The sequence below is a fragment of the Arachis hypogaea genome, chromosome 15 (genome assembly GCF_003086295.3).
Source record: "Arachis hypogaea cultivar Tifrunner chromosome 15, arahy.Tifrunner.gnm2.J5K5, whole genome shotgun sequence".
NCBI classification, from domain to species: domain Eukaryota; kingdom Viridiplantae; phylum Streptophyta; class Magnoliopsida; order Fabales; family Fabaceae; genus Arachis; species Arachis hypogaea.
Genome location: NC_092050.1, coordinates 31,680,461 through 31,706,792, shown reverse-complemented (window position 1 = coordinate 31,706,792; position 26,332 = coordinate 31,680,461). Strand labels below are relative to the sequence as shown.

At 33.5% G+C, this 26,332-nt stretch overlaps 3 protein-coding genes across 5 annotated transcripts; all 3 read right to left on the bottom strand.

The window, feature by feature from the left end:
• Window positions 1-9,761: 9,761 nt before the first annotated feature.
• Window positions 9,762-14,091, bottom strand: LOC112750125 (5-formyltetrahydrofolate cyclo-ligase, mitochondrial). Of its 3 annotated transcripts, none has more exons than XM_025798686.3 (7): window positions 13,737-14,091; window positions 13,079-13,219; window positions 12,349-12,519; window positions 11,463-11,504; window positions 11,330-11,375; window positions 10,455-10,525; window positions 9,762-10,340 (listed from the first exon to the last, which is right to left on the bottom strand). In XM_025798686.3, the coding sequence occupies exons 1-7, from the start codon at window positions 13,996-13,998 to the stop codon at window positions 10,204-10,206; spliced, it is 870 nt and encodes a 289-aa protein (XP_025654471.1). In that variant the 5' UTR covers window positions 13,999-14,091; the 3' UTR covers window positions 9,762-10,203. The 3 variants fall into 3 exon arrangements, with proteins under 3 accessions (XP_025654471.1, XP_072075096.1, XP_072075098.1); XM_072218995.1 differs by having other exon boundaries at window positions 12,349-12,546; window positions 13,737-14,073; XM_072218997.1 differs by lacking the exons at window positions 9,762-10,340; window positions 10,455-10,525 and adding an exon at window positions 11,061-11,260 and having other exon boundaries at window positions 12,349-12,546; window positions 13,737-14,073.
• Window positions 14,092-16,625: 2,534 nt separating this feature from the next.
• LOC140179187 (uncharacterized) lies at window positions 16,626-17,306 on the bottom strand. Its single transcript, XM_072217849.1, has one exon. The coding sequence runs from the start codon at window positions 17,304-17,306 to the stop codon at window positions 16,626-16,628; it is 681 nt and encodes a 226-aa protein (XP_072073950.1).
• Window positions 17,307-17,450: 144 nt separating this feature from the next.
• LOC140179186 (uncharacterized) lies at window positions 17,451-20,361 on the bottom strand. The gene is made up of 6 exons (XM_072217847.1): window positions 20,201-20,361; window positions 19,965-20,158; window positions 19,698-19,871; window positions 19,325-19,508; window positions 18,996-19,249; window positions 17,451-18,292 (listed from the first exon to the last, which is right to left on the bottom strand). The coding sequence occupies exons 1-6, from the start codon at window positions 20,359-20,361 to the stop codon at window positions 17,451-17,453; spliced, it is 1,809 nt and encodes a 602-aa protein (XP_072073948.1).
• Between the last annotated feature and the right edge of the window lie 5,971 nt (window positions 20,362-26,332).

Here is a 26,332-nt window from a genome sequence, read left to right as displayed (position 1 = left end):
AAGAAAAAGGAACGTAAAATAAAAGAAAAAAAAATAAAAAGAAAATGAAAGTATAGAAGAAAAAGAACGTGAAACAAAAGAAACACAGTAAATAAAGATCAAAGTAAAAATTTAAACAGACGTTTATGTTGTCATTCTCAATTAATCCCTGGCAACGGTGCCAAAAATTTGAAGAGCAAAAATTGAAGCTCACGGACACCGGCAAGTGCACCGGATCGCTCAAGTAATACCACGATGAGTGGATATCGTTCCGACAAGGACTAAAGGATTGAGTAAGAAAATATCAGATTAAATACCTAATTAGATTAAAAAAACCTTATTTGAAGAAGGCAAGATTGAGGACTTTAGAACTTGAATGCTTGAATGCTTACGGACAGAGAACTTGAATTCTAATTTTAAAGAAGATAATGATGGTGAGACTTTAATGTAAGACTTCAAAATAAAATAAATATAGATTAATAACTCATAGAAAACATAAACAGAGCTCCTTTTTGTAACACCCTACCACACAAAACTTTACACCTAGGATGTAAAATAGAGGTAACGAGGCGCTACGACTTCTAAAAATAAAAACTTATATATAAAATATAATTGAAGAAGATTTATTCTAGGATCCTTTGAAGAAAAGTTAAAATCGAAAACGGTAAAACGAAAAGCGCAACACTCACGACACGTAAACAATAAATGGAAAAAGATAAGAGGAGCTAACATAGATATAACCGAAAGGGAGTTCCAAGGTACAAATATCAAAGCTCAGGACTCAGGTCGCGAAGATAAACCGGCTTGAGCACATAAGTATATAACATATATATACGAGAACCCAAAATAAACCCAAATACAGAGTTACAGAACCTATTTCTCCAAAGTAACCTCTAAGAGGAAGTTAATACATTAAATACATAAGCAGTAGAGATAAAAGTATCTACATATATACATATATCCAAAATAAAGCCCCAAAGACAAGGATCTCTGCTATCAGAAGCTTCCAGCATGCCTCAGCGAGGAGCCTCACATCCTGCATCTAAAAACCACAAAATATGTATGGAATGAGAACCGGAGGTTCTCAGCATGGTAACGGTGCCCACATAACTAACATATAAGATCCCGGGAAAGCCGAAGGCGATCCTAGAACTTCCGACAATAGATTCAATTTTAAACCATAAACAGGGTGAGGTATCTAAGGCTTCTTGGTTCCATCTCAAATCCTAACTTAACCCCTAAGCTCATCATCCCTTTCTCTAATCCTCCAAAATACTGATGCACAGACAAACAAAGCAGACAAAGCAAGCACAAGTAGATATTCAAATATAGCAAATAAGCATAGATATTCAAGTAAGCAAACCATAATGCAAAACCAAACAAGTCACATAAATACATATGATGCATGCCTTTCCTACTGGCTGTGAGCTCACGTGTCGGTTACTTGGCCAAAACCTGACACATCCCGTAGCTAACCTGGATATCGTCCTCTTGAAAATCGGTGAGCAGTACACCCCACGAACCCCACCATTGCAAGCAGTACACCACCACGAAGCTCGCAAGATTTTCAATTAGAAAAACAATACACACATGTGGGCAGTAAACCACCACGAACCCTACAAAACATTCATTTTTGAAAACATGTGGGTGGTACCCCACCACAAATCCCACACCAGTCTCTTTTAAAAACATGTGGGCGGTACACCACCATGAACCCCACATACTTCTCGACACTGGACAAGCGGTAAACCACCACGAACTTTACCAGGTCAATCACAAATAATTTTGTTTTCAAATCATTATACATTATACATTATTCATTCATATCCATTCATAATCATTCAAAGTCATTCACTAAGGCCAGATTCTTCATATACATATCACATTTACACACTTCTCATTCATACTTCTCCACTTTTCCAACTTTTTTCATCTCCAAGTTACTACTCATCTTTACCTTCTACTCACCATTCACCATAAAATTGAGGTTTAGAGGCTAAAAGAGTGAAAATAGAGGTTTAGAGGTTCAAAATTATATTTTAAAAGGTCACGCGTATGCGTGGGAGTGAAATTTGCCCATCACGCGTACGCATTGCCTCATCCGCGTACGCATGCATGCCGAACAGAAACTCCCATCCGCGTATGGAGGGGTTTGCATACGCATGCACATCAGATTAGTCAAAAATGGCTAAGTCTGCAAAATTTTAATTTTACATGCCGAACTTCCGACGCACATAACTTTTTCATTTTAAAATATTTTTCATCCGTTCTTCAAACGGTGTAAACTTCACGAACCCAATTTTCATATGAAATAAGTTTAAAACAATTTGGGGGTTCGGAAGCTGAGTTATGGCTTACCGAAATTCGGTCAAAAATTAACTTTTCACAAAATTTTCACAAGATTTCTAAACCTCAATTTTCACAACACTTCAATTCCATTCCTTTTAAAACTTACCAAACCACATCAACCCAAGCCCCAACATTACTCAATATACCAATTGCACCAATTTTACAAGTATGGTCACTTCCACACAATAATTCCTTCTCAACAATAATATAATCCATACCAACAACTCGCACGCACGCACGCACGCACGCATACATCATCAACACCATCAACTTTCTCATAACAAATGACAACCACTTAGCCAATCCACATTCAATTCAACACAATATATTACAAAATACATCACCATTATCATATCCAAGTCCAACATACATCACCATCATTATTATTATCAAAACATCATAATTATCATTGTTCAACACACAGTCAAGGCTAGTTCTCATCATTCACATCTTCCAATCCCAACAATAAAAATCATGCAATACAAATCATGAATACCATCATTCCTCACCCAAGTTCAAGATAACTCAACATTTACTTTAAGGTCACTAACCACTAATCATACATACATGCTTCAACCTATTTTATGGTTACCTAGTCTATGTTTTCACAAGACATTACATTTCAGTTACGAGAAACCAAAACTATACCTTGTCCGATTCTTCGCTAAACCCGAAACACTATGATTAGCACCATTCTGCTAAGACCCAAGCTTTCAAAGTCACACCAAATGGATCTCCAGCTCCCCAAAGTCCAACGTCAAGTCTCCAACACCACCAATGACCACTAACATGCCCCAAAACAACCTACAACTTAATCTAATACAAATAATCATCACTAAATCAATATAGATTCTTCTTAATCACAGATTTCACAAGGATTTGGGGATTCTTACCTTTCTCAAGCATCAATGGAGCAAAGCCCAATAATTTTCTCAACTTAATTCAAGCCTATAATATCAAAGAATAAAAAATCTCAACACCCACATATGGAATTTTCGAAATTGGGGAGAGAAAATTCGAATCTGAAAAGGTAACCTCCTTACCAAATTACTTACTGGGTTTTGTAAAGAATTCCAAGATAAACGCGTAGTCGTTGACGGTTCGTCAATCGAAGTTCCAGATTGGGAGATATGTCAAATTGAATGAAGAACAAGGGTTTGTTAATGGTGTTCTTCCTCTCCTCAAGTTTCCGGTGTGAAACATAATGAGGGAATGGAAGAAGGGTTGTTGCCTTTCACTTAATCAATGGTAATACGGATCCGGTTCGTACGGTTTGACCCGTTCGACTCAATTTTATGCCAAATTCTTTAAAATTAGTGTCAAAATTCTTATTTTAATTAGCTCTATCTCTTTAAATTATAAAATTTTATTTTTTTTAATTTTTATAATTAATAATTAATTTATTATCCAATTATTTACTAATTTTGTGGATTTTACACTAACCCTTTGACAGAGAATTAGTTACCCATAGAAAAGTGAAAGAAAAACAAGAAAACTATGCTGAGTGGAATGTCCCACTCTGTAAACTAAGTTCACTTATTTATATCCCAAATTCTAAAATTCAAATTCAAACTATCCTAATCTTATCTCTCGGAGAGAAAGATAAGATAACTACTTACTAACTTCAATTTCAAATTCAAAATAATAATTCAAATCAAATCCTAAGAACTAAATCTCTTATATTTCTAGAAAGAATTAAGAAATAATCTTCTGGAGTCTTCAATATTTTGGATGTGATTAAAACTTCTAATGATGTGGATAATTAAGCTTGAGCCTTAATTGTTACTTCCTCAGAGTTGTAATTAGCTTTAAGTTGGGCTTGTATTAGAGACAATTGAGCAAAAAACCCAAAAACATCTTCAAGGACGCACACATACACCGAGCGTGGAGCATAGACCGCCGGACATAGATGAAGCTGCATGGGAGTCCGCTGGGCGTGGGAGAAGGCTGCCGGGCATGGGGATCATCCGCGGAACGTGGAGCCCATCTGCCAGGCGTGCATGTTGTCCGCTAGGCATGGGAGTTGGTCTGCCAAGCGTGCTCCATTTCCTTGTTCCTTATGGCACATTTTCTCTTTTTTATCCCACACTTTTTCTGTCTTTATGTTTTTCTTATGAAAAAGCTTTTGATTCTTGCTAGTTTTTAGCCGAAAACTCCCACAAAACACAAAAACACTATCCTAACTCCAAATATTTGATTATTTATTAAATTCTATTAAAAAAATATTAAAAGATTAAATTAAAACCTAAGAAAATGAAATAGAAAAGAACTAAAAAATCGCTTAAGATGACGTGTCAATAATAATAATAATAATAATAATAATAATAATAATAATAATAATAAGTTTACATATAAAACTACTCAATTTTTCTCGGTTACGCATGTAACCATAAAATGTTATAAGTGCTTAACCAAAACTAGTAATATCATCATTAGTAGACATGTAATTTTTTATGAGACATTTTTTCCTTATGTTGTTCTATTTTGAACTAGTTCTGCCCCTTCAACTCACAATCAATTTCCAAAAACATCTCTTACCATACCGCTGTTATCAACTTCTACCGCTTCATCATCTCCCTTAGATCCTTCACCTCTTACCAATCATTCCATCTTCAACCACTCCCTCCACACCTATTCCAGGTGACACTCCAGCGGTCCAACATCCTCAGTTGCTAATGATATTGACTCACCACCAAATGTTGCTACACCAATTCCAATTTCAGGGATTGAAATTCAATTACTAGCAGCCCAACACACTCTACTACTAAGAATGTTCATCTTATGATAACTAGATTCAAATATAGCACGTCAAAACCCAAAGCCTTATCTACAATTTTATCTAATACCCTTCTTGACCCTTAATTCTTACAGTATCCTCCTGTAAGTGCTAAACAAGCTGTGGCTCTTCCTTATTGGAAGAATGCTATGATCTATGACCTTGATGCTTTGGCCAAAAAGCAAACATGGAATTGGTCACTCTTCCACCACTACAAATAAAAAAGGCCTATGATAGCTAGTAAAAAGGGTAACCATAGATTTATGGTCACGGTTTTGGACCTATGGTCACGGTTTTTTATCGTGGCCTATTCTCTCGTGGCCATAGGTTTATGGTCACGGTTTTTTTATCTATAGTCACGGTTTCTATGGTTACAGTTTCAATTTTCAAAATTTGACACTTTAGACAACATTTTTTTACCGTGACTATAGATTAATCTATGGTCACGTGTAAAAACCGTGACCATAGCCTCTATGGTCACCCCTCCCTAAAACCGTGACCATAGCCTCTATAGTCACCCCTCTCTAAAACCGTGACCATAGTCTTATCTATGGTCATGATTTTAGCCGTGACCATAGCCTCTATGGTCACCCCACCTAAAACCGTGATCATTGCCTCTATGGTCACCCCTCCTTAAACCGTGACCATAGCCTTATCTATGGTCATGGTTTTTCGCCGTGATCATAGCCTCTATGGTCACCCCATCTTAAAACCGTGACCATAGCCTTATCTATGGTCACCGTTTTCACCATGGCCATAGCTTATCTATGATCACCCTATTTTTAAATGGTGACCATAGCCTATTTTGTTTTATCAAATTTAATTTTTTTAAAAGTATAATCACATCCCAAAATGATGATAATCACAAAATAAATCTAAGAATGAGAAATTCAATAAATCTAAATCATAAAAGTTTCATTAAAAACTAGATATCCATTACAACACTAATCAAAATAAGGTGTAATTTATCCATTACATGTAATATCGAATAAAGTTTCTTATCAAAAAATAAAGAACATTCAAAGTTGTTATAAATGGTGTCGCAGCAACTAGTCAACTCCTGTTGTCTTTACCAGTACGAAAAAATTATCGTGTACACAAAACAAAGCCAAAACAAATTTCAAGAGAAGGTAAAGAACATTCAAGAGTAGGAAAACAAAATAATCAATTAACAAACACTAATCCTAAAAGATCCTTTTAGGTCACCTCCTAATACCGTGACCATAGACCCTTTTAGGTCACCCTTTTTTGAAAAATCGTGACCATAGACCCCTTTTTTGTCACTGTAAAAAACAGTGACCATAGGCCCTTTTAGGTCACCCCCAAAACTGTGACCATAGATCTTTTAGGCCACCTCCCAAAACCGTGACCATTAGACCCTTTAGGTCACCCTCCAAAACCGTGACCATAGACCCTTTTAGGTTACCCTTTTTTGAAAAACCGTGATCATAGACCCTTTTAGGCCACCCTTTTTTAAAAAACCGTGACCATAGCTTTTTTTTTTTGGTCACGCTGAAAAACTGTGACCATAGATCCTCTCTATGGTCACGGTTTTTCACCATAACCAAAAAAACCGTGGCCATAGACTCAAAATATTGTAGTGCACCAAATTCAATTGTTATAGAATCCAAATGGGTTTTTGCTATTAAGAGAAACCCAAATGGGTCAGTTATGCGTTATAAGGCACGTTTGGTTGCTATGGAAAATCATCAAATTGAAGGTTTAGATTACACTAAAGGTTTTAGTCATGTCATATAGCCAGCAACTATTCGAGTTATCCTTACAATTGCTCTATCTTTTAAATGGCAAATCCAACGATACCATTTTAATAATGCATTTTTCAATGAAAAACTCAACAAAATTGTGTATGTGAGGCAGCCTCCTGAGTTTGAAAATGGTGATTCAACTCAAGTTTGCAAGTTACAAAAGGCCATATATGGTCTTAAGAAGGCTCTTAGAGCCTAATATATCACTTTTTCTGCATCATTAGCTGAATTCGGCTTCTGAAGCACCGGTAAGATCCTTCCTTGTTTCAAAAGAAAACTTCTTATGTAAATTTTATTCTGGTTTATGTTGATGATATTCTAGTTACAGGTAATAATTCAGATGCTATAAATACTTTAATGTCCAATTTGCATAATATGTTTTCATTAAAGAGTCTTGGAACCTTTAACTACTTAGGAATTGAGGCCACGAAAATGGCTTCTAGTGCATATCACCTACTAGGGGTGTACATTAAAAAATCAAAATGTGGTTAATTGATTAAAAAATCATAATCATATTTTAGTTAACTAATTTAACAAAATAATTTTAAAATTATATCTATATATTTTAAAATTAGTTAACCAAATTCAAAAATATCAATTTTTAACCAGTTAACCAAAACTAAAATTAAATTTTAAAATATTTTAATTTAATTTTTTAGATTAAAAATTCAATTTAAAAAAATGATTTTTTTAGAAAACCGGTTTTTTGATCCAAAAATCTTTTTTTATATCCAAAAACCGGTTTTAATTTTCTATAAACCAATTTTTCTATTAAAAACCAGTTATTTTTTCAAAACCAATTTTTTTTAATTAGTTTTTAAATTTTATAACCAGTTAATAACCAATTTTATCATATAAAACCAATTTGATTAATTAGCCAAGATTAAATTTTTTATTAACCAAAAAATAGATTTAATTTTTAGATTAACTAAATCATGTTCAGCCCTATCACCAATCTCAAATTAAATACATCAAAGAATTGTTATTTAGGGCAGACATGAGTGATGCCAAACCTGCCCCCATCCCCCATGCTTTCATCCAAAAAAAAAACTCTCTAAAGATGGCTCTGAGAGCTATCCGGATCTAACATAATATAGATCAATTGTTGGTGCCTTACTATATTGTACTTTAACAATGCCAGGACTATCTTTTTCTGTTAATAAGGTAAGTCAGTTTATGCAAAGTTTATTGCTCTCTCATTGGAAATCAGTCAAAATAATATTAATAAGGTATCTTGTTGGTTCCACTAAGAAGGACTTATTGTTTCATCCTTCCACTCATTTTTGTAATGCAAATTGGGTATCTGACATTGATGATAGAAGATCATCATCAGGCTACTATGTCTTCCTTGGAAGCAATCTGGTTGCATGGTCAAGCAAAACACAACATGTTATAAGTAGGTCTAGTGCAGAATTAGAATTTTGAAGTCTGACGGCGGCTACTTCTAATCTCATTTGGCTGCAGAATCTTTTGAGCTAGGTCTCAAGCATTCTAGAACTCCAACAATTATTGTGACAATGCAAGTATTCTGCAATTGTCAGCAAATCCAATTCATCATAGCAGGACAGAAGCATTTTGGGCTCAACATTCACTTTGTGAGAGACTTAGCCTTTCAGAACAAGCTTCACATAATTCACATTCTAGGAATGGATCAGATTGCTGACATCTATACTAAACCTTTATCTCTAGCAGCCTTTGATAAATTTAAAAGCATGCTCAAAGCAACACCAAAAGTGTCATTGAGTTTGAGGGAGGATGATAAAGTTAAAGAAAATTGAGATTCTATTCCAATAACAGACTCAGTTAGCTAATAGTTTTCACTTTCCATGTTTAGTGTGTTAGTTAAGTTAGGTGTTGTTTTGTGTCTATATATAGCTGTTAGCATATTGTGATAACTAAGCTTTGTAATTTTAGAAACAGAATTCTGTTTCCCATTCCAATCATTAAGTGACAATACTCAAGATTCAATTTACTCTTCTTCCATTCTTCTCTCCTTCACTTTCTTCTTTATCACTGCTGCATAAACTTCTTCAATGTGGTACGTGAAGGTTGAAGGATAAGAAGTTCTTTGTAGAAAATGTATTTTATTCCTCCACATATTATGAGAAAAGGATTTGCGGTAAACTTTGATTTGACCGTGTAAGATCTACCAAGAAATAATGGGTTAATAGTCAAATTAGTCCCTCAAAGATAAGACATTCTTTAAATTCATTTCTAAAAAATTTTTTCAATCAAATTGGTGCTTCAAAAATTACGAATTAATCATATTTATTCTCTAGTCACTCCATTAACAATTTTCTTCAAAGATTGATGATGTAAAACTTTAATTGATAACATATATAATATCCGATATGTCTAATTGGATATTGACCAAATATATTTATGAAAATTTATTAATTTAGTCATTTTCCCAATTGCAAAAATCCTATTCCTAATATGACCTAGTGACTAAATTGATAAATTTTCATAAACATATTTAATCAATGTCCAATTCAACGTATTATGTGTCATGTATGCTATTAGTTAACATTTCACATCACCAATCGTTGACAAAAATTGTAATTGAAGTAACTGAAGAACAAATATGATTAATTCGTAATCTTTGAATGACCAATTTGATTGAAAAAATCTTTCAGAAACGAAATTGTTCTGAAATTGAAGAATGTCTTATCTTTCAGAGACTAATTTGACTATTAAACCAAGAAGTAATCCTTCACTAAAGATAGAGACTTGAAGATCCCCCGCTGCACAACTGAGTTTTGAAGCTCTGAAAGTTTCCCTTGATTAAAACTGCTGTCTGTTAAAAACGCAGCACTTTCTTTGACACCAATATGACAATATATCTATTGTCAATTTGTCATGGTCTAAACTTTTAATATGCTGCATTATAATTCATTTTAAAATAAATCACTTAATTGCAATTTCGATGCCTTCACAAATCTAATATAGTTTAAGGCTTAGTCAAGGCTAAGCTTGAGGCTCCAGCATTAGAAAAGAAGCAGCTCAAGTGTGGATAAAATGCATTCAAGTTATCTGGTTTACAGAATCGAATTTGCCATCCAAATCAAACTATATTGCATTATAAAACTTTGTCAAATCTTCAAAACGTCTAAAGAAGATGCAAGATGTGTTCCCATTGGCAGTAATTATTGCTTCAAAATAGCCCGAGACTGTAAAGATTCAATGAAGCTTCTGATAGCATGTTCATTTTGGACCACAATCAGGATTCCAGGCAAACGAGTAAGAATGTATTCTCCTGCCTATTAAATCATTTTAACTGCTAGCCAACTGATTCACAAGATAAAAAAAGAATTAAAAAAAAGAAACTGCTCATCAGTGACAATATTTGAATGCTACTGAGCTGATGGGTATGAAGCCAGAAGCTGTTACAAGAGCATCAACAGGAACATCGTAGGGAGTGGTAGGTATTCGCTCATTCTCTATTATTTGTAGAGAGTATGACAGCGCAACTGCAATAGATTGAAAAACAATGAAAATGAGGTAAATCAAGCGAAAATAATACGACAAGGTTCTGAAGTTGGTACATTTCCTTTAGACAGGAAGGCTTTCAAAGTAACTTTTACCAAGTAGAGGCTGCTTCCAATTCTTCTTCTTAATGAGCTCTTGGTAATTTTTGAGGAACATATCATAGTAACTGCAAAAAAAATTAAACAATCCTGAAAGCCATTAGTAAAAATAGACACAAACCAACGGTGAGAACTACAGAAGCATATTGTATACAATTTCCCGATATATAAGGAGCGCTCAGTTCAGTTCAATTTGTTTATCTTCATGGTATAGATTTTTTTTTAAAAGAGAAAAACTATAAATCAATTAAGTTCCGAGGTGGGGCGGGAAGTGTGCAGGGCAGGTATATATACCCACGGGTTTGGGTATGGGGCAAAACTAATGGGGAAGGAAATGGAGCAATGCCTGGGTATTCAGGACAGATATGGCTACTTAAATACCCGTCCCGTCCTGTCCTATTGCCATCCCTAACCCCGACTACTTGTATGAGCAAATAGCATTGTCCAAACGTAGTTGTATGAGGGGGGAACATGCTGCTATGGATACAAAGATGATGAAAATCTCTGAAATAGGAAGAACAAACATTTTTGTCTTTTACTCATTTAGGAATGCCTTTGTATAGGTGCAAGGAATGGTGAAAGTAGGTCTCATTTGGAATATTATGCACTGTTAACGCTGCAAGATAGTAATCTGATGAAAAGAATAAGGATGTCTTCTTCAAAGTTTGCTTCATTCTCTCCCCCATCATCTTGATTATGTTCATTTCCTTGATCATTTTAATCTTGTCAAGTTTGTTTTCTAGTATGGTCTCTCATTATGTATGGAAGAAATCCAGAAGATACACAGTCCCAAGCTGTTCATTCTGAAATGGAACATCATTTAACAAAACATGTAAACACAAGAAACAATTGATAGCAATCTCAGAACTTACCCACCACTGCGGCCCAGACGTCCTCCAAATTTGTCAAATGCAAGGCCTGCCAAGATGAGAAATATAGTGCAATGCTAAATCTGGATCATACCGCAGGTAATTAGCTGGTATCAGAAAGTGTCCAGAGAAATACCTGGTACGATGAACAAATCAACTGGATCAGTTGCTTGCATAACTGCCACAAGTAATATTCATGGAGATAACACGTTACTTTCTACTAAAGAGAATTAAGAGAAGCAAATTAGAAAGAAAAACATGAAGGAAACTGAAAATTATAAGACACGGGGAAAAGCTGATGAAAGCATGTATTTACATGTACGAAAGATCAATATACAAAGTTATAGTCAAATAGAGGAAGAGGAAAAATAGAAAGAGATGACTTCAAAAATAAAAAGCTATTGTCCAACATAACTAAGGTTACTACATTCACGAGTTCTGGTTTTCCCAACATATCTTAGTTTGCTTTTGCCATAAACAATTGAAATGGCCACCACAAAAGCAATATTCATGTTTGTGTCTCTGATTCTCAGGCAAAAATAAGCTAAATTGCTTGCCAGGAAAGAATATCAATACTCACGTAATGCATTGTCACCCTTATTGAAGCCCAAAAAAATTACTAGAAACACTATTAAAAAATTTGTCTTACCAACATCCTAAAATAAAATTTGACAGTATTATTCAAGGTGAAATTTCATTAAAAAAATAAGGGGGGAGGGGGGGGGGGAGAGAGAGAGAGAGAGAGAGGCATTATTACAGTGAAAAAAAAAGAAAGACATGGGTACAATCTTATCAGTGTCCTATATCAAGTGACCTATATCCTCCTTGTGAGGACTGAGGATGTAGATATTGGTCAAGGGACTTTATCAATATAAACACTTCATTAAAAAAATGATATTGCCAAGGTCAACATCTTCTGATTAGATTACAACAAGACTATGTCCTTTCAAACTAATAGAGATTTGATAAAGATAGAAAAATACATTAAAGGAAACAAAAAAGAAAATATTAAAAGGCCATACCATCTTCACGTGGATTCCCACTGGAATCGACCAAAGTTGGCTCCAAAATGTTCATTGAGCTCAGAACCAGATCATCATAACTTGATACCTTAAGCATCTTCATGTTGCTATTTTTGTCCTCTACACGTGGTAAATAAAGCCTTTTCTTCATCTGTACATGACCCTGATCCTCTTCAGTTGAAAATGAGATGTAAGAATCTACAATATTTTACAGTGCATACATGGCAAGTGGCAGCCAAGAATGAGAACAGAAAAAGCTTGAGCAGCAGCAGGATGTCAGTTGGAATTTTATGTAAACATCTGTTATGTAAATTATTTGCACGCATATATTTCACGAGTAAGCAAGTTTTTACACAATACTTATTGATGTTAAAGGTCTATTAATCATTTAGTTTTATTCACTATCTGATCGAAATTTACATATCTGATAAAAAAAGATGCTAAACCACAATAGCAAAAGAACAAGAGAAAAAAGGAAAGGCTAAGAGATAATGATTTCATATTATTCAAAGTACGATTTACAAAAATTTTGTATCTCACTCTCATATATAGGTTAGTACTGTACTTTTACGGTTGTACCTCTGCAACTAGTTAATAACCCAATCCACCTGATTGGCCATAAAATGAAGAAAAACCTCTTTCAGAAGCATAAATATAAGGTTGAGGAAATAGATTATATAAAATACATAACATCAGAATCACAAACAGAAAAATATAACACAAAGCACACCTGTTTTATAGTTAGATAAGATATTTGACACAATTCTTGACGTATCCACTTCTCGTAAAGCATCACAACTTATATAAGCACATATATTGCTACTATTCTTGAACCATGGAGCTTCTAAAACAACCCTCTGAATGGCATCATCTGAGGAAAAAAGAAAGACAATTTACAGCCATGCATTCATACCAGAAGCAACATGTATTCACAAAGAATAGAGTTGTCAGAAACCAATGTGCTTCAAAGATAATCATCAAGATTGTCATGTTTACAATACTCTCTACCCTATACAATTACCCAATAGATACAGCCATTGTAAAGCAACTAAATTCTTTACCATATAGAGAACATTTGTTTCTTTTATTCAAGATGCAAAATCAGAATGAAATAATTAAAAAGCATGTGATTGTCATGTCTGCCCATTCATGGATTAATAATACTGTCTAAATTATGGTTACCTCCCTAAGGTTAAGTACATTACCCTATTTATAACACAATTTATATATAGAGTAATAGGACAAGTAGGTCTCTCAATTACCCTAATAAACATTATGAGCTCATAATTATATACAGAATTGGCAGAGGACATCCTTCAAGACTTGAACCATTTAATTTCCCAAGCATATTGAAAAATAAATATAAAAAACGAAAAAGGAAAATGGACCTTGTTGGGACTTGAGAATGGGATCCATGTTTTTGAGGCTTGTGCGTACTTTGGATCGAAGAGAATGCTTCTGCTGGAAAAGGTGATGGAGCTGAGGATCGAAGCTGGTGTTCATGGAGCGGGTAGAGGTAGAGGTAGAGGGAGGGCGCAGATTAGCAGAGCAAGAGGAAGGTGATGCTACGGTGCGCAGGTGGTTGATGAAAACAAGCTTGGCGGCGTGCACCATGATATCTACGTTGCCACTTGTTCGGAATCGGAGCATATGTGTCTCTGGCTCTCTCCTCTTCTTTTCTTTCTTCCCCTCTGCGCTCCCTCACAAGTCACAATTCTAACTGCCACTTTTAAAAAATCTATTATATCTCTTTTCTATTATATATTATTAACTAATATTTTTAATATAAATATTTTAAAGTTATATTGGCTTTAAGTGAGACTTGTTATATATACAAGTTTTTTTGCCTTTTAGCATACAAGTCTATATAAATCAATTTAAACTCAACAAAAACAACTCTCACTTTAAAGAGCATGTAACACGCGCTTCCTCAACTTTGAATAGTGCGAAATGAGAAATGTTTCTTTTTCAAGGTTTGTATTCCACGTTCTTCTTCCTGCTCTTTTTCCTTCTTCTTCTTCTCATTCTTCTTTGCATTCCTCCTCATTTTTCTTCGCATTCCTCATTCTTCTTCTTCTTAGTGTTTTCATCCTTATCGTGGTTCTTTTTATTGTTGTTATTGTTGCTGCATTTTTTCCTCCTCCTCTTTATATTAATTTTGCAATATTATATATTTTTTTCTCCCAAAAAGAATTATAAGAAAACGAAATAAGATGAGGAAAAGGAAGAGTTTTGAATTATGCAAAACTTATCAGAATAAAAATACACCCAAATATCTTCGTGTTACACCCAAATATTTTTGTGTTACACCCAAATTTGCTGCAAATACAGAAAAATGTTTTCTCTAATGCTGTATTTTTTCTTCTTCTTTTCCTTATTTCTTTCTTTCTTTTAGTTAAATGAATGTAAGTTCATCATCTTCCAAGTAATTTTGCACCATTATGTATTTTTTCTTCTTCTTTGTTTGATTTTTTTTGTTTTTATTCTTGTTAAGAGAGTAAAACAAGAAAAAACTTGAGAAGGTAAAATAAAAAGGAAAAGATGAATAAGAACAAAAGAAAAAAAAGATGGTAATAATGATGATGATAAAAAAAGAAGCAGTAGAAGATGAGGAGGAGGAAGAGGAACTCAGGTAGAGTTTTGAATTATGCAGAACTTATCAAAATAAAAATGCACTCAAATATCTTCGTGTTACACCCAAATTTGCTGCAAATACAGAAAAATATTTTCTCTAATGCTGCATTTTTTTCTTCTTCTTTTTTTCCTTATTTCTTTCTTTTTTTTAGTTAAATGAATGTAAGTTCATCCTCTTCCAAGTAATTTTGTAACATTATGTGTTTCTTCTTCTTTTTTGTTTGATTTTTTTATTTTTATTCTTGTTAAGAGAGTAAAATAAGAAGAAACTTAAGAAGGTAAAACAAAAAGAAAAAGATGAACAAGAAAAAAAGAAGAAGATAGTGATGATGATAAAAAAAAAAAGAAGCAATAGAAGATGAGGAGGAGGAAGAGGAAGAGTTTTGAATTACGCAGAACTTATCAGAATAAAAATACACCAAAAATTCTTAAAATACACCCAAATATCTTTGTGTTACACCCAAATATCTTCGTGTTACACCAAAATTTGCTGCAAATACAAAAAAATATTTTCTCTAATGCTACATTTTTTTCTTCTGAATTGAATCACACCTCAGCCACTTGATTGGATTCAAAGCAATAAAAGGAGGAGAAGAAATTTCAATGAAAAAAGAAGGAGAAAGAGGAGGAGGAGGAAGAGGTGGTGTTGATGACGACGATAACGAAGAAGAAGAACGTGCAGTAACGGCACAAAACGCATGAATATAAATGACTTGTAAAGACTGGTATGGAAAAAACGCTTGTATGTGGAGAATAATTCATTTTAATATTATAGATTATAAAACAAAATATTTATAGAACCAAACAACTCTTACAAAATATTTATATGTAATAAATATTTGAAGTAAATAAAAATATATATTAAAAAGATAACTAGTGAAAATTAGAAACTAAATAAAAAAACTAAAAAATATGTATATAATAATAATATACTTTTTTTATGTGAATAATATTATAGTATCATTTTTAATTATATTCAATTATAAATTTAATGTATTTTTTATAATTTTATAAATTTATTTGAATTATATTATTTTATTAATTTTATGTTTTATAGAATAGAAAGGTAGAGAAAGAAAAAGAATGAGAGAGAAAAGAAAGAAAAAGATAAAGAAGAAGAAGAAGATGGAGAGAGAGAATTTATTAATTTTATAGGAAAAGATTCTATTTTAATTGTAATAAAAGAATATCTCGTGATGCATTTTGATTTGTCAAATTAATAATAAAATATAAATTATAAGTTATATATATATATATAATAGGAAAGGTAGAGAAAATTAGACAAGGGAAGAGACCCAGATAAGAGGATAGAGGAAATGAGTTTATTAATTTTAGAGAAAAATATTTTATTCCAATTTTAATGAGAAATGTGTCATGTGACATATTTTGGTTGTTAAATTAGGAATATAACTAGTGTATGATCCCGTGCTCAGCACGAAAAAATTTATAAAATTAAAAAAAAATTATATGCTTCGATATTTAAAACAAAAGTACAAAATAATTATTATTTTAAAAAATTTATAAAATTATTATCAAAATCAAAGTTTAACTTAAACAAAAGTGAGTAATAATTATTTTATATTTTTTAAAGTAAAATAATTATACACTGATACAGAATTTAAAATAAAATTAAAATATTTACATTAGAATACTATTTTTTCAAAGACTTCTCTATAAACAACATTGATGGTTGAATTTGCATACATTCCTACGTGATTCATAAGTAAAACTTTTAAACCTCTCTTACTCTTAACTCTTGAAAGTGCCACATATAGTTGGCCATGTGTAAAAACTGGTTTGAGCAAATACAATCCAACATGAGATAAAGTTTGTCCCTGAGACTTATTAATTGTCATGGCAAACGATACTATTATGGGAAACTGTCTTTGTTGGAATCTAACTGAGACGGTTTCATTTGTTGGTACCATATTCATTCTTGGAATCAAAGCAATATGACCAACATTGTTACCCGTTAAGACTTCATATTCTATGACATGATTTCTAAGCTTCCTAACTTGTAGCCTTGTACCATTACAAAGACCACTGAATTTGTTAATATTCCTCTGTAACATCACCGGAACACCAACCTTGAGTATTAATTTATGTGGAGGCAAACCAGAGCAATTTATGCTATTCAGTAATTCAGGACTATAGAGATCTAGTTGACTCTCCATATTCTCTTCATCCATACAAATGGAATCCGAACTAAGATATAATTTTTTCCCTCCAGGAATGATAGCCATCAGATGGTTGTTGACCTCTTCAACGATGTCTAGTGTGGGAGCCAGTATAGTTCTTGCTTTGAAAAAATTCTTTGAGGACATGTTTTCCAAAATATTTGGATAAGAAAAATGAACCAACTCATCAAATGCCTGGTCCGAAGAAGGAATAACAATATCTCCTAAAAGACATATCTCAGATTCACCATCCATATTGTCACCTATTAGACCATCACCAACTTTCAATAATCACTCACCAAATTGCTCTGTCTCATCTTGATCTGAAGCAGTCGTCCCTACAGAAAGCCTCATGTTTTTTGTTAGTTTGAGCACCTGACAAAACTTCCAAAGGTAAGACGAATTCAGGGTTGAATGAACGATGTCTTGTCTCGATCCTCGTGGAATAACATAAAGAATTTGTCTAAAGTCTCCACCTAGTACAACCACTTTTCCTCCAATGGGCAAATCTTTGCTATATGTTGGAGAACACCTCATGATATCACCTAAGCATTTATCAAGCGCTTCATAGCAGTACCTACTAACCATTGGAGTCTCATCCCAAATTATAAGTTTGGCTTTCAATGGCAACATTGCTTGAAGGGAATCAGGTTTGATGTTACATACAGAATCCTCAGTTATATTCAGCAGTATTTTGAACCTTGAGTGTGCTGTTCTTCTATTGGGAAGAAGTAAAGATGCAATACCACTCGAAGCAACGTATAACACTATATCACCCCTTGAGCGAATCTCAGCAGACATAAGGTTCCAGAGAAATATTTTTCCAGTATCCCCATGACCATACACAAAGAAAAAACCCCCTTCATCACAATACACAGCTGTAACAATTTTATCGAATGCATATCTCTGCTCAGGTGTTGCGATGGCTAACATGTCTGAGGCATTTTTCTTTAAATCATTCTTGTTAAAGTTTAGCTCTTCCCTAATAACCCTTTCGGTTAACAAAGAACTATCAACTTCAGTTGCTAAAGGCATAGGAGGATAGTCTTTCAAGGTTTTACCATAGGAATGTAAGATCTTGTCTATATCCATTAAGCACAACTGCTTAATCTCATCGTCTGACATTGTTAACTCTGCATATTATACAATACTGTAAAAATTCAATCAAACTAAAATGATCAATAAGGAAGAACTTTTATCATTGTAATTAGTAAAAACTCACCCCTCATGTTCATTACGGCTCTCTGTCGATACAAAATATCATCTGAGATTTCATGCCAACATCTATCCCAGACATGCTCTGGTCTTGAGATATTGTTGGATGTTAATAGAATGACAAATAACCTCCTAACATATGATCCTAAGGCCCATGAGCTTGCTTCCTTAATTGCATCAATGAATTCTTTGTCATCTTGCAAGAGTTCAAGGACGAAGCATGCATCTCTATACATAGCATAAATTGTTCCTCCTACTGTTCTTATATCTCAAAAACTCATACATCCTCTTTGAGTATTCAAGAGAAGTCGCTGGTAATATTCTTCAGTATTTGCTGCAAAAAACTTGGTTAAAATCCCACTTTTAAGTTGTTAAATGGATTAAGCTACACTATTTTAATTATTATGTAGCTACACATCCGCATAAGAATAATTTTTCTAAAAAATATAGAAAAATAAAAAATTGTATAATCTACAGATTATAACGATTGAAAGTTATTTGAATATTTATTTTCTAGTGTAGATAAATCAAATAAAATGGACGTGGGGTACAGGCTATTAAGATTTTAAATTTAAATCATTAAATAAGTAAAATCAAAATTGAATATAAACTCGTCATTACCTGCAGGTACATGAGTCAACCTTCCAATTGCGAATACTTTCTTTCGAGGAAACCACTTTGAAGAATCGTCCTTCCAAACAAACTTGGTTGAAAACTCAGGATAAGTCAGACTTCGAGCATAGGGATATGACATGTTCGCCGCCATCCATCCCAAAAACATGGACTTGTGAGATATTACTCTTTCGACGATATCATTCACATTAGAAGTTTCACCATAAACCAAAGGTTGCTCATCCTCCAAATGGAATGGAAGTCTAATCACAAATGGTTCTTTCTCTTAGATTTCATATCCAAATAGACGCCAGACTGCCTCACATGCCGAAATGTACCTACAATTGTAGTAATTCCTAATTTCATCAACAACTTGTATGGCTTCTGACAGATCACCAACATTGTATAGAGTAGCTGTTATGCGGTCATTACCCTTGTGTACATACTTAAACAGATACTTAAGAGAACTTGTTTGACACGTGTATTCCACATTTATGTGGCACCCGAACTTGAGCAACAATTCTGGATTATACGGAACAATGAACTTATTGTCTAATACACATTTCCTTTTCTTCACTGTTCGACCGTTATCAGTACGCCTTTATTTGGGAAATCTGGCCTCATCAATGAGTGTTCGCTGTCTAAACTCTTTAGGATAGAACTTTGAACAGGATCCATTCTTCATGCAAGGTGAATTCTTGTTGTACGGACCACATGGACCATGTACCATGTAATTTTGAACAGCTCCATGTAGATTTGGCCTTTCATTTTCATCAGAAATATCAGCTGTTATATGTTTGTCTATGTCATCTGGTGTTTGTGGCTTGAACTCGTTACTCATGAATAAAAGGATATGTGCATGCAGAAGCCCTCTCTTTTGAAACCCTACAGTGAAAACGTCTGGAAATTAAAAAAGACAAATGAGCAAAGCATTACAACATAAGATTTTAATAAAGCGTTGCATAAACACAGACTTACATCCCAAAATTTTGCCAAAGATTTTTCCCTTTTTTAGGTCATCAATCAAACCATCAAGCTTGATCTTGAAAACTCGACACAATATATCAGGACGGTCTTCTGCCTTCAATCCAATGGAAGTCATTTCTCTTTTTATCTCATCCCATTCAGGGTTACAGGTCATGGTGATAAAATAGCTAGGATATCCTGCATATCTGTAAATTGCAAATGCATCTTTACAATTATTCATCATATACCTAGGTCCACCGATAAAAGTACTGGGAAGAATGATTCTTTTGCCAAGCCTTGCAGCATCTACATCCCCGTTTATAAGACTTTCATGCAGACATTTGTATTTATCAACCCTCAACTGTGGTTGTTTACACCTAAAGAATTTTAACCTCTCTGATTCCACCATTGTGTAGGTATCTACCAGAACTGTTGGAATAATCTCTTTGATCTCAGAATTAACGGAGATTCACCTGTCCTTTTCTGTAGTCGAAAAGCAAAGAATTGTCACAAAGTGATTGTTTTATTTTTCTTTGTAGGCCTAGCGGAGATAGAATCTGATGTTGCAATATCCAAACGAAATCCATCCTCCCCATACGGAAACAACAATGGATATTGCAAGGCTAAATAAGATGGATGAAAAATATCAATCCGCTGGAGCTTTCTAGATTGACTCTCTATAATATCTCTATCTTTGCTAAGTTGTTCGACATCGCCAACAATCAATGCAGCCACTTCAGATGCAGATGGCAAGTTGTATGTCCTGCCATCTTTAGTCCTTTTACTAATCAACTTAAACTTTATGTTTGTGCAATTTTCCTGTTGGTACCTATCTCTTGCATAGCGAAAACTCTTTGCCAAACTATTATATTTGTCTAGCATGTTTCTTAATATTGCAACAATTTCTCTATCCCACTCATTTATAGCTTTATTGGAGCTACGAAAAAAAAACAATAAAATTTATGTTATTTTCTCTCACGGATAAGAAATAACTAAAAAATTTGATTGGTTGCATGAAAATTACCGAAGTGTACCTATTCAATTATCAATCTCATTTTCTGTGTCATAGATATATAGCTAGGCAAATGTTGGTCGCAAACTATCAGGAGGAAGTAAGCTACCAATGCTATGGTAGTTTTGACCCCCAAGCTTAAAAATTGGAGGAGCAGTCCCATTGTTCACCCCTCGGTCAATTTTTCCGGCCATTGATGTAAAACAAAACATTGAATTAAATGTCCTTATATTTTTTAGAAAATGAATACTTCTTTGATCTTCTCCAGTATGAAGCTGAATGAGCTCATCCGGCACAGAAAGCAGAGGAAGCTCAATCTTTCCTTCCATACAACATAATGAAAACTTTAGTTGGGGCGACTGTTTAGATTTAGCAAGCCTTTCTCCAGACCACATCCATACTTTACAATGTTGACATTGATAAATAGGATTTTCTATATCCCAGACATCTGCCGAATGAACTCTCTTTAGATACTCAGTTGTCATACCGATGTAATTCAGTCCATGATGTACACAAAGATGCAAATAAACATACATATAAAATTTTTACATACCGTCTAAGGTTTCTGAGGATGGTATAAAATTATCTTCCATATCCACATCCAACATTGAATCATCATAACCATTCAAAACTACAATAAATAAAAATTATAAAAAATACAAACATATATGTTGATGTATTACTAATAATTCATATCTCTTGCAAACTACAAACTTAAATTCTTGATATAATGAGAAATTACCTTCATCATCAACAAAAGGGTCAATATTTTGGCCACTTTGTGTGTCACTGCTTGGTAGGTGCGTCTTAACAGTCGATAAATTTACATCTTCATAAAGTTGTGCCAAATTAATAGCCACCGAAGCAACAACAGAGGAAGATTGTCTTTTTTGCACCCCAACTATAGTATAACTTCTTTACAAAAAGTTTAATTTTATTCAATTAAATGTTACACTATAGGAAAGAAAAGAATATAATAATGATGATCATCTTTTCTAAATTACCTTTCTGTTAGGCACGATCTGTGGGAACCGCAAGTGTGATGGAAGCTGATTTTGCGGAACGACTTTCGTTAGATTATTGGTGGGTCCTTGTACACTGGAGTATGCTAGAATTGTAATAAATCTATGTTATATAAATGATTTCCGATGAAGTATACCTTTTGTTAAATATTAGTGTATGAATCATTTGGCAATCATTAATTATACGTACTATTTCTTAACACGGATAGTGGAGTTCTTGTCAATGAGGGATCCGTCCGTAGAGTTAAAGATTTAGATCTTATCTCTGATGTAGAAGGTCTTACATAATTAGGAGGAGTATTTTCCTGTCCAATTCCATGCGAGGCACAGTGTACACCATACATAGATAGTTGCTTCCTTATGAATGAGTAATGAGAAATATATAGAAAATTTTCGTCATTAAACTAATATAAATTAAATTTAGATAAATATGAGTCAATTACAGTGAGAAAAATGTCACCTTTATCTTCACTGGATTGTAAACTGAGAATATTAGATGAGGTACCAGTTTCTCGACACACTATTCTTTGACTTGTAGTAATCTGATGCACATTTTTATGTACGTCAAAATTTGTATTATTATTGTTCTTCGACACTGTTAAGTCAATGAAATCCTTTCATTTGGTTAATTATGTTTAACTCTTGCTATATGTTATGCTTTGAAAGAGATGGTTAGCCTTATTTAAAATCAATTATCTTTAACCTATTAGGCTAACTGAATCACGCATGATAGAATTCAACAACAAAATTTATCAAGAAATAATACAAATAATTAGTTTATACCATTATTTTCTTAGACAGAGTATGTAGTGTGTCAATGTTAAAGAAGTATCGCGAGTCATACCTTGGCACATAAAACTCGTAGTCTTCAACGCAATTGGGACAGAAATATCTTTTCTCAAGTTCCCTTAATCCACGACGACACTTCTTACATCCTTTATACCACCAACCAAACTCGGTCTCAACTTCCTTAATTGTCCCAACAGTAACAAATACAGCATCCTAAAATCAATGGATGTAAGGGTACAACACAACAATTGAGATTATGATCCAACAAACATTAGACATAATAATTGAAAAAAAAGAAGACTAATAAAGAAAGAATTTTACCTGATTATGCTCCTTTATCTCGGCAATTATTTTGTAGACTGACAGACGCAAAAAATCTTCCTCAATTGAAACAGGTTGATCACAGACCAGCGGCATTATGCCTTGTCCGTCAACAGGATTCAATTTGTTCACCCTTGCATTTTTAAATCAGAATTTATGAAATTTGCTAATAGTTAAATAATCAAAAGCCTTGTATAAATATTCTGCTGGCCACACTACTGATCTATACACTGTACCTTGCAAAGAAATTCCTGGCAGCTGAAAACTCAACATTGATAAACAGTTTCGAATTGTAGTTTATGTTGAAAACACTCATGATCCCTACAAAAAGACATAACAAATTAAAGAAAATACCAGAAGCATATGATGACACAAAATATGCATTCAAATACCAGTAAAATAAACAAACCACTATAAAATTTTATCTTGCCCATTTGGAGAATAACCACATAGGTAAGACATGGGTGTTCCTCCTAATATTTGATCAAGTTAAAAGCCAAAGTCTGCCACAACATTACCCTTAATTTCTGTCCACCCCTATAAGAAATAGCAATGCTTGTAAAGTAAAGAGAGGCACAAAATTGCAAAATAAGATTTTAAAACAAAAGCCACTATCAAAAAGATATTAAGCATTACTCAAGATCATCAAGTTCTATCGTGATATAACTTGACGGCTTCCCGTCCCGTGTGAACTCGACCAAGTTACCCTTAGAGGCAAGCTGACCTATCACATCTACAAAATAAAGGCACAAATCTTTCCATTAACAAAACTCTATCTGTTCAAATTTTTGTCAAAAAATGACATATCTTTTCCAAAGTTTCATCATGTTGAAATCGAATTTTTTTAATTTTCTTAAAAATAAAAATATAAAAGACTATTAATAAATAGTTAGAGCCTAGAAATCGAAGTTCGTGAAGAAACAAAAAATAAATAGGTTAGTACTTGTTACCAACGATTCCTTTAAAGATACTAATTCTTTAGTTGTTATATATATGAAATCTGTGTTTAGATGCGTTAAAATAAAATGCAAAATAATAGAAAACAAAGCTAATAACAAATTGAAGAATAATTTTACTAAATAATACAATTTTTTTAGTACTATACCTATAACAAAAAATGACGCATCAGCCAATTCAAATGACGTACATTAAATATAGACATATTATGTAATACAAAAATTACGATAAATTATTTTGCGTTAAATATAAACCTCAAAGAATTAAATAACACATGCGTGATGGATTACTCTAACAAAGTACTTACCAACTAAATAACCATCTTCTTTAGACTCTGCATGAATTTTTTTGAATGGAACAAAATTGAATCCGTTCAATGAAACTGAAGAGTCTTGTACCGGACGCACAATCGTGTCCCTCTTGAAGTTGATTCTAAATTCGTATCTAGTAGGCTTGAACTTGATGGTATTCAAAGCAATTGCAAAATTAGTGACCACGTACACGTTGTCCTCAGCAAGTAGGCCCTCGAAGATAGGAACAAATATGCCTTTAATAGAGCATTGAATTGTATCCCCCTGAATGCATCAGTTTTATAGAGTCATAGATAAATGAGGTTTATTGCTCAGTCATTACGAAAATAAATCTCAAATGCAAAGAGAAGATTTTACCTCTTCATCAAGGACAACCATTTCAATAGGTGCTTTTACCCCAGAATTTGCAAAGTGAGAAACGGTCCAAAGTCTAATGACACGTACTTTGAGCTTCCACACCTTATGCTCTGGACCAGCATTGATACACTTGATAAGATCATACCTAAAAATCAAAGTCCTCATATTTAGTGAAAGATAAAAAAAAATATTGTGAAATTCACCACATGACACATGAACTCACCTAGCTGCCATTGCTACCTGCCACAACAAAATTACTCAAATATTATGAATTTTAGTACAGATAAACAGTAAGTATGGTGATCATCCATGCTATATTATAGAGAGTTACAACACTGTTCAGCCCCAGTATTGGTAAGAATTGCAAAAATCTTGACGTTTCTATCAAAATCCAACTAAGAAAAAAGACGGAAAGTTTTTGGACTATTCAGTATTAAAGAATCTGAATCATATCAATAAAATAAAATAATTATCAAAATTATGATAGAAATTAACGGCCATTGCTACCTGCCACAACAAAATTACTCAAATATTATGAATTTCAGTACAGATAAACAGTAAGTATGGTGATCATCCATACTATATTTATAGAGAGTCACAGCACTATTCAGCCCCAGTATTGGTAAAGATTGCAAAAATCTTGACATTTCTATCAAAATCCAACTAAGAAAAAAGACGAAAAATTTTTGGACTATTCAGGATTAAAGAATCTGAATCATATCAATAAAATAAAATAATTATCAAAATTAGGATAGAAATTAACGGCCAACATTTATTGTGTTTCATTTACATGGTAAAATCAGGTTTAATTTTGAAAAATCAAAATAAGAAGCAATATATGCTGAAGAGGAAATTACCGTATTTACATGCAATAATTAGGTACTGTAAATCACAATAAGTTTTGAAAAGGCATGAAATTATTTTATTTTTGTATGTTGGCAAATCATTCTGTATCATAAATACTGGCATTTCAAGACGTATAGAATAAAAGGGTATGAAAATAAGATTTGATATATAGCACTAATTTTTTATTTCTTAATCTGATATAACTCCCAAAAGGTTTGTTAACAGTTGCATACCTTCAATATGACCAAAGGATGTGTTGATCACAACAAGCCATTTATCTCTTTCACCATGCATCCATTCTATAAGCATTCTCCTTTTATGATCCTCAGTCAATTGCTTCATGCGCTTGATCTTCAGCCTCTGCTATTGCTTTAACTATAATAGTTTCTTCTTCTATCTCAGCACGCTCTCTCTCAGTCTGACGCTGCGGCGGCTACGAGCTTGCAATTTGGGGAGCTAGGGTTCTTCTTTCAATTTTAAAATTTCACGTCAATTTCATAGAGGAGAGGAGAGGAGTGTGGGAGTGGGAATGGGTTACGGGCTTAAGCCGTTGGGGATTCAGTTTTTTTTTAAGTCAAAACGGCACCGTTTGGAGGAGTTATTAACAAACCGGAAACCCTTTAAAAAAATCGACAGGTTCTAACGGTTCACCGATTAATCACATATACGACCGGTTTTATAATCAGTTTTTTTGTCAGACGGTTTACTCATAACATCTGTTAAGCCATTTTTAAATTTTATAAAATTATTTATAATAATTACAAA

What these genes read in the sequence shown, in the direction of transcription:
- LOC112750125 (XM_072218995.1), bottom strand. Translation starts at nt 13,998, where the DNA reads ATGCTCCGATTCCGAACAAGTGGCAACGTAGATATCATGGTGCACGCC. An exon ending in TGATTTGTTCATCGTACCAG is followed by an intron (nt 11,376 to 11,462) that starts GTATTTCTCTGG and finishes TCATCTTGGCAG; the next exon opens with GCCTTGCATTTGACAAATTT. An exon ending in TTGGAAGCAGCCTCTACTTG is followed by an intron (nt 10,341 to 10,454) that starts GTAAAAGTTACT and finishes AATCTATTGCAG; the next exon opens with TTGCGCTGTCATACTCTCTA.
- LOC140179186 (XM_072217847.1), bottom strand. Translation starts at nt 20,361, where the DNA reads ATGGTGGAATCAGAGAGGTTAAAATTCTTTAGGTGTAAACAACCACAG. An exon ending in ACTTTTATCGGTGGACCTAG is followed by an intron (nt 20,159 to 20,200) that starts GTATATGATGAA and finishes TGCAATTTACAG; the next exon opens with ATATGCAGGATATCCTAGCT. An exon ending in AGGAATTACTACAATTGTAG is followed by an intron (nt 19,250 to 19,324) that starts GTACATTTCGGC and finishes ATTTGTGATTAG; the next exon opens with ACTTCCATTCCATTTGGAGG.
- LOC140179187 (XM_072217849.1), bottom strand. Translation starts at nt 17,306, where the DNA reads ATGTCCTCAAAGAATTTTTTCAAAGCAAGAACTATACTGGCTCCCACA.